Source organism: Austrofundulus limnaeus, unplaced genomic scaffold (genome assembly GCF_001266775.1).
Source record: "Austrofundulus limnaeus strain Quisiro unplaced genomic scaffold, Austrofundulus_limnaeus-1.0 Scaffold355, whole genome shotgun sequence".
Taxonomy (NCBI): domain Eukaryota; kingdom Metazoa; phylum Chordata; class Actinopteri; order Cyprinodontiformes; family Rivulidae; genus Austrofundulus; species Austrofundulus limnaeus.
Window position 1 is genome coordinate 278714 of NW_013952757.1, and position 8335 is coordinate 287048.

Sequence of the window (8335 nt, forward strand, 5' to 3'; positions counted from 1 at the left end):
TATGATCCGATTAGTCGACTAATCGAAAAAAATAATCGGTGATTAATCATTATAAAAATAATCGTTTGTGGCAGCCCCATGTAGGGGTGCACCGATTGCAGTTTTCTGGCTGATCACCGAGCTTTAAAAAGTCTGACCTGCTGATTCGACAGATTTTTTTAAAAACTGACACTGTCAGGTGTTGTGAGTTCACAATACATTGTATTGAAAAATGTTGAACAATACTCTTAAAATTACTTATGTATAATAAGTATCGACCGATTTCCCAAAATTAAGAAAATCTGTGCCAATTTATTGGTGCACCCCTCAAAAAGCCTTTAAGTGTTTGTAGTGTGAAATTTTAAAAATTTCTGTGATTGTATGCATGTTTTTTTTTCCCCACAGATACTCCTCGATCATACATAGAACGCGGGACCTTAGAGGAGGACAGCACTGGGCAGAGGAAAGCTTGTCGTTTCAAAAGAACATGGCTGCAAAGCTGTTCTGGTTTATCTGACTCCACCTTTGGCTTCAAGGAGGGAAAGCCCTGCCTCATCGTCAAGCTCAACAGAATCGTCAACTTCAAACCACGGGTATGTTTGCTGCTCAGTGCTGTAATGTCAATAAACTAAAAGTGTACACGTTCTGCAAAATCCACTTTTTTAGCTGTTAAATACATTTCGCTGTGGACTTATACTCTGTTTGAGTCATATTTTAGTCCAAACTAGTTGTTCTTTCATGTAGAAATCATCAAACTAACTTTTCTCATGTCCAGATATTAAACTGTCGACATCACTGTGAACATGTCTGCAGTCTGTTAACTAGAAAGGCCTGTTTCTAAAGTAAAGCRCAGCTGATTTTGGCTACAAGCTTTGTGTAAAACTGACAATACAAGATGTTTTAAACTAAACTCAGCCATCACGTTACAGAATGTGAGCCTTTTCCATTCAAAAATAAATATAGAAACGAATCTTACATGTTCCAGGGAAAGTCACAACTAACTAGCTGTTTTCAGAACAAACTGTTCTAAAGAAGCTCTGAGGATTATAAGGACCGTTAGTGGTGGAGTTATAAAGACCACCAGGGAACACTGTGATTGGCCAACAGCGTGTCACTTTGTTCACATGGCATTCATCAAAGGAGGCACAGCAGAGCTCAGTGGATTTAACTTTGAAAGTGAAGTTTGAATGAGCTCTGCTTGGTGCTGCACACGTCTACAGACGGCTGCAGTTAGCTTCTCCTTCAGCCATGTGAATACAGTGTTATCAGCGCGGAGGTCAGAAGAGTGTTTAATAGTTTGAACATTTGTCAAAAAGACCAGTCACGTCCTTTTACGTCACTGAAGAGTCTCTGTTGAGCCAGGAAAGAGCTCAGTCTGGAGCAGGAGCTAAAACAGACCCAATAAATGGAAACAGCACTGGCAGGATAGAAGTACAACAAGTTATAAGGACTGTAAGGTGGGCTCCTGGGGTCTGAAAGGACAGAATGTGTCTGACTCAGAGGAGTTAACTGCGGTTATAAACTACATGTTTCACATCCAGTTTATGTGAAAAACTATTTTTAAATGTTTCGGGGGCTGCAGAAGGTAAACACATGAACACAAATGATTGTTTTATAGTTTAAATAAATGATTTATTTCAGAAGGAATGAAGTGAGTTGAGTTAGTCAGCAGACTAAGGTTGGGCAACGTTGGCAATCTATGTTCAAATATGTTTATGTTATGGGCTCACATGTGTGCATCATCACACGACACTAACGGCAGTTATTGACGAGATGGGGCGGAATCCGTTGTCATAATTTCAGAAAGTGTAGAAAATGCACAAATCTAACCGTCCCAAAGCCTAAAATTACCTTTATTCACTCCAGACATCCTGTCCCTGACCCTAGTACCTAAAATTAACCATTTTTAGAAAGTGTAGGAAATTCATGTCAACTGTGTGTCCCAAACCCTAAAATTACATAATATTGGCCCCAGACATCCTATCCCTGACCCCACTACCTAAAATTAACCATGAACCCTGATCCCTAATGTTAACCACAGACCCCAACTCAAAGATCCCTATATTTTGTGTCCCGACGCATCAAAACCAGACGTGGAGGGAACCCGGAAATGCCCGGTGCGTCAATAACTGACCTGAAGGTGTTACCCAACACGTCAAAATAAGATGCAGAGGGAACCTTGGAAAAGTGTCAATAAGTGAGGAGTTGGGTGTGAGAAAGTGTTAACAGAACACCTAAAGTCTTGACTGAACCTCCAGAAGGTGCATTGTGGGAAATGTGGGTGCCATGTTAAAAGAAGTTTGCAGAGTGTGTTGAAGTAGGAGATTTCTCTGGTTCTGCTGTATCAGTTTGTATTTTTTCTAAATTCCTATTGTTTGAYCAAGGATGTCTTTGTTTTCAGAGTCCCTCCAATGAAACGCTCCCAGATGATCTGAAGTCCATACCATCCAACAACCTGATCCCCATTCACTGCAAAAATAAGGTACATTAGATGCAACAGCACCTGCTCATGATGGAAGGTTTTGTCATCGCTGCAAAGTTTGTGTCTTCCTTTCGTGTTTGCAGAGGGAGGAAGACGCCGACAAGATTGGAGAGATCAAGTACTACGGCGTCGGGGAAGGCTTTCCCCTGCAGTACTACCCGTACTACGGCAAGCGGGTGCACCCCCAGTACCTGCAGCCCCTGGTGGCCATCCACTTCACCAACCTGACCTTTGACGAGGAGCTGCGCATCGAGTGCAAAGCGTACGGAGAAAACATCAAGTTCAGCGAAAAGGACCGCTATCAAGGACGCTTTGACGTGAAGTTCACGGTGAATTCGTGACCTCGGCCACGGCCCTCACCCTCAGTCTGAAAACAAACGTAGAGCAAATTCACGAGTTCTGATAAAACACCACTAGTCTTTAAAATTCATTGTAGACAGGACCTACACTTAAATCCGTGTGCTTTACATTAGCTTTTTTTGTCCAAAGTTAGAATGTAAGAGTAGCAATAGCAAAATATTTATTCTACTGAAAATGAAACTATTCCAGGAGCCATGGGATGTTCATCTATTACTGTAAAACTGCAGTTCCACTACTGAAGCGTACGTAGCGAGTCGTGTTCCTGTCCCCTGGTGTTCCATCCTTGTGTGGTTTCTATATATTTTTGGAGTGTCCTGAGCTGTAGTCTAGCCCTGTTGTAATCTTTTTTTTTTTTTTTGTCTTAGATCAGCTTCTGTGGTCCAAGGTGTGTGTGTGTGTGCGCGCTCGTGTCTGTGCAGGCATGTTAGTTGATGTGAGCACGGCGTGTTTGTCGATGTGCTCCGGTGAACTCAAATACTAGCATGGTACTCTGAACCTATAAGAGTAAAAGGCCGCACTTCACCATCAGCTTAGGGTTTGTTTCTGTTTCTGCATTACTTTTACATTTGTACCATTTTGTTTATTGCTGTTCGGTAGTTCGATCATTTCTCTTTGATACCTTTGTTCACTCTTCTTAACTCATAGTGTGAAGCTTTGTGGGTCCAGCCTAAGATGGAAACAGTGGCAACTCAGTGCTTCAAAATCTGTTTTGCTGGAGTCATCATGATACATGATGCAACTTACTGTTGAATGTTTTAGCCATTTTCACCATGGAAGAGTTTTGTATTTATGCAGTTGTACATTTTTTTTAAGTGTCATGTATATAAATTGAATACCAAAGTCGCTGGTCAAAACGTTCAAGAATATTTGAGGCAATGCAGTATCCCATGTATTCAGATGTTTAGTTGGTGTGAAAATACTTAATTCAATGTTGGAGATCAAACACTTGTCAGGAGTCCGCTCTTGTCACTTTATTTAATCTGCATAAGGTTGAAACAATAAACAGAAAACTGAGACACGTCAAGTCTTTGAGTTTAACCTAAACCACGATCCRTTTGCTTTCATCCATCCAGGATCTTGAAGAAATACTGCACCTGGAAAAGGAGTTTAAAGGAAATTAAAGTGCCTGTGAYGTGTCTATCCTTCAAATACAAAAAGTCAGAAAACCTCTTTATACTTAAGAAAATTGGCATAGAACACATGATTTTACCCATTTTGTCACATAACTGGCATATTTTCTTTTAAATTTGGCTCAGCCAAAGTGAAACAGGAAGTGACATCAAWGGGGAACTCATTAATAAAATTAACTTGCTGGTCTCGGTTTATTAGAACAAAATTATTTAATCTTCTTCTTTGTCTCTCTTTGATAGCGAATAAAATAATTTAAAGAAACATCAGATTCTTCTCTACAGTCTGTGTTGTTAGCTGTTGTAACAACGCTCTGTTTACATGCAGACATTCCCCTTTGACATCACTTCCTGTTTCTTCACATGCAAATATCTCAACAACTGTTCATCTGAGCGTTGTGGAATTTGTTTTGCACTATGTTATCTATCCAAAAATGCATTCATGTTTATTAAGGGCTCGACACACGGGCAGCGACAAACTACAGCGRTTAACGGCTGTCATCGCAGCCAGGGTGAAACCCGACACACGGGACGCGATAGCGATCGCAGCGTTGCAAATCACGCTCTGAGGTCGCTCGTCTTCACGAAATTTGATTGGTTCTTGACTCTGAAGGCGGGTCTGCGTTACGGACGTGTAAACTAAACAAATCTTGCGATGCTAATGATATTGAAAAACAAACACACATCAAGATACAGTTTTATGAGGAAAAACTTACCATAAACKTCACCCTGGTGYCAATAAATTCCCACAAWGCTTTTTAGTAATCACTTGGTGAAAGTGTTAGCTAACKGCAGTGTGTAGCATACTCTCCTCTCATTGGTCAGTCAATGAATCCCTCGCTGATTGGTTGTACGCTAAGCGACAGCTACAAAAGTTGAATATCTTTCAACTTACATATGTCGCGTCGCAAGCTCGCGTGTGCATGTCTACGTGTACGAGCGTGAAATTTCACATGCCCTATTTTTGCCGGTTGCTTAGCTGGAGGAGGGCAAGAGATTGTCGCCTCACTGCACAGGCTCYATAGGAAATGAATGGAGAGCGAGCGACGTCGCCTCCATTGTTTCGAGCCCTTTACACAAATATGATGCCACATGCACTTTAATGACAGTGTGTAGTAATAATCATCATAATAATAATAATAATAATAATAACTTTATTTGTAAAGCGCCTTCAAACAAAGCTCTGAACAGGAGATAAAAGAAGAGCAGAACACTGCTGCTGGGGTCAGTAAAACATCACAGTCAGCTCTGCACACGGCCCTTCTTGCTGACCGTGTTCCAGTCTTGGGAACACGGCAGCTCAGGCTAACGTTTAACAAGGAAGCGTTTGTCTCCGGTACAGATCAGGAGTTCTGAACAATGACGTTGGACGGGTCAGACCCACTTGCCCGCTGAAACAATGGTTTTGTTTCAAAGTTCCTCCTCACGCCAGCGCGATCTAAGGTTGCCCCGGCCCACAGAGCGCAGTCATGAGACTCGTCTAAAGACGCCGCTCCACAGAGTCCAGGGGGCTTTGTTCTCGGCTGACTGCAAGGTGCTTGTTTGAGCAACGGGGCAGTGGGCGTGAGACAAAGAGGAAACTTATCTGTAGGGTACAGTGTGTGTGTGAGACCAACCTCCAGGACACCGTCTTCAGGGAGGTCTGTGCAGTGGACGGCGTTTCTCACTTTGTCTTTGCCGTAAAGAGCTCGCAGGGTGTTTGGACGGAGATGTCGGGCAATTTCCTGTAAAAAAAAAAAAAAAAAAAGAACAACTTCTTCCATAAAACAAAGACAAAGCATCAGGAAACAAGAAGGGAACAAGCAACAATGACACATCAGAGTCTTTGTGTGCAAATGTCAGACTCTGGTGTGGACAAGTGGAGCTGTGGTTTGAGACTGAACATCCTGTACCCGGGTGTGATTACTGCACAGTGATTACTCAGCACCTCAACATGTGATCTGAACAAGAAGTTGAAAAAAACAAAACAAAAAAACTGACATTCAGCAAAGCTTATTTAGAAGGTGAGATTAATACTTCAATGATTCTATGAAAATCTCATAACCCAACAGAATGAAGAACAAACACTAAATAACATCATGTTTCTGGACCAGAACAAACTGAATCCACTTTAAAACACATCAATTATAACAGATGTCAAACTGACCTAACGTTTGGTCTGGAAGAAGCTGCCTGAACAGATAATACCTTCAACTAAATTGGATCGACTCTGCCTGTTAGCAAAAATGTTTTATGAACTAAYTGATGTATTTTAATGAAACAATGAGATCTACAACTGATAAACTTTTGGACTCAACTACAGGCTTCATGATATTGGAAAAGATTTACATCTTTTTTTTCAAACCCTGCGATTTATCCAGTGATATGGAAAAACAGCTGACTTGAAGAACACTTAGGCTGTGTCCAAAACGGCAGGACGGGTCCTCCGAAGGTCGAATTTGTCGGCCGCATACGTCACAGYGCCGCGACGAAGGACGTCCAAAACCGAAGACTCCTCCGATGCAGCCGACAAATACGTCCTTCCTTTGGCCCGAATCGAAGGACAGGTCCGATGGATCCTTCCCGGCCCAGCATATCCCATAATGCATTGTGGCCCGACCGGAGATTTTTTTTGCTAGTAATGGCGGACGAAGTAAGAGAAAAGAATACATTTTAAATAAAAATATGGTGATATAAAAATTTTAAAAAATTAGCGGTTGTAATTCTAATACTTTTATCATTTGTATGGACATGTTTTTAAATATTATTTTTTCGTCATAAAAACTAGAAAATAAACATGAACCTACAGCGGGTCAATTAGTTCTTCAAATGATACTTTTAAGTTAATTTTATAGTTTTGTGATATTAATAATGCTAATATATTGATATTTTTCTAGTTTTGATTTAAGTTTGCTTGTTTAGCGTCGTCACAGTTGCTAGGTGACAAGACGTACGCCGGGGTAAGGAGGGGAAGGCTAGACCGTCCAAATTCACAGCCTCTTTTTTTCCGGTCTTCCCGGTCTACCAAGGACCCGGCCCRCCGAGACCGGGGAGTCTGTGTCCTCCGGAGGACCCGGCCTGTCGTTTTGGACACAGCCTTAGTTCTGCTGCCATCTTGTTGACGATGAACTAACACCGACAGTACTTCTTTTTTGTTCATGATGCAGTTTTTTTTTGTTTGTATTTGAGAGTAATTCTTCTAATCTTTCATTGTTTGCTTTTGTGCTGACTGAAGTACAGTGAAGCCCCGCAAAGTTGTGTTTCATTGTTTGGGGATTTTTTCACAGAACCTAACTACTAGTTGTTTGCGGTAATCACTAATTTTGCGGAAACTGAGAATACACTGCAAGGAAAGGCATTTTTTCTCTCTTGTGCTTTTTCATGGGTTTTCAAGCTAAAATATTAGAAAATATAATCTTTTTTTTTACATAAAAATTACATCAATTCAGTTCCTTATAATAAAATACAACAAGCCAGTACGTGATTCACGCCCTGTCCCTACGCTCCACCCAAAGTGCAACATTTCAGCTTTCTGTTTACCTCACGCGTGTTTCTGTTTGGTACCTACCACATTACGATGCCACCTAAAACAAACTGTAGGCCTTTTCTGGACCGTATCCTATATTTGTGTTTTTTCACAATTCGGGGGTGCTGTAAGATAGAACCCCCATGAAAATCTGGCCTTCATTCTTTCCTTGTATCACGAGCAAACAAGAACTGTTTTACCACCTAACATGTTGCTTCTGTCTATCTCAGTATATGTTTCCATCATGCTTTAAAATGAGCATTCATGCTAACCGTATTTTGCATCTTTTCCTTCAGTTCTGTGTGAATTTGCTCATCTTCCTCCTTTTCATCAAGATCCTCATCGTCTTCCTCCACAGCTGGAAAATTTACCAACGCTTCTCATAAAAACATCACTATTGTCCCAGAAGTTTCACAACAAAATGAAAGTGTGAGCTTTTTTGACATGAAGCAACCCGTCAAAATAAAAGCCTTAATTCACGACCAGTTAGTGCAATGACTTTGGGTTTAGTCCTGAAATCACACTGATTTAATTTGCCAACCTACACCATGGTAAGTATAATGAGACTATTGCTCATACACATTGTAATGATGATGATGCTCAAAAAATATTGTGCAGCTCAATTAAAGWTGGMCACCTAAGCTAACAGAATTTTAGCCTTTGTTGTTTTCAAACCACAAATGTCCTGATGCATCTCAGTAATCCAGGTAAAAAAAAATCAATGGTATAGGTAATGGTATATACAATGGTTATCCTGACTGGGCTTTCCTGAAAGCAGACAGGAAACACAGACAGGACTCCATGCAACCTTCAGGTGAAAATGAAGACCCCAAACCCAGACCAGTGGTTATTCCGTATGTTGCGGGTGTTTCAGAGAAACTG

General features: G+C 41.1%; 2 protein-coding genes across 2 annotated transcripts in view; one reads left to right on the forward strand and one right to left on the reverse strand.

Moving 5' to 3' along the window:
- atp1b1a (ATPase Na+/K+ transporting subunit beta 1a) overlaps positions 1–3837 on the forward strand; it is a gene marked incomplete at its 5' end in the record, with an annotated part of 15471 nt that extends 11634 nt beyond the window's left edge. Inside the window, 3 exon segments of the mRNA XM_014023042.1 lie at positions 385–572; positions 2381–2461; positions 2545–3837. Of these exon segments, the coding sequence (XP_013878496.1) occupies positions 385–572; positions 2381–2461; positions 2545–2802 (527 nt within the window). The 3' untranslated portion in view covers positions 2803–3837.
- The window catches only part of nme7 (NME/NM23 family member 7), a gene marked incomplete at its 5' end in the record, with an annotated part of 46072 nt that continues 41514 nt past the window's right edge, over positions 3778–8335 (reverse strand). Inside the window, 2 exon segments of the mRNA XM_014023040.1 lie at positions 3778–3915; positions 5565–5672. Coding sequence (XP_013878494.1) covers positions 3883–3915; positions 5565–5672 — 141 coding nt within the window. The 3' untranslated portion in view covers positions 3778–3882.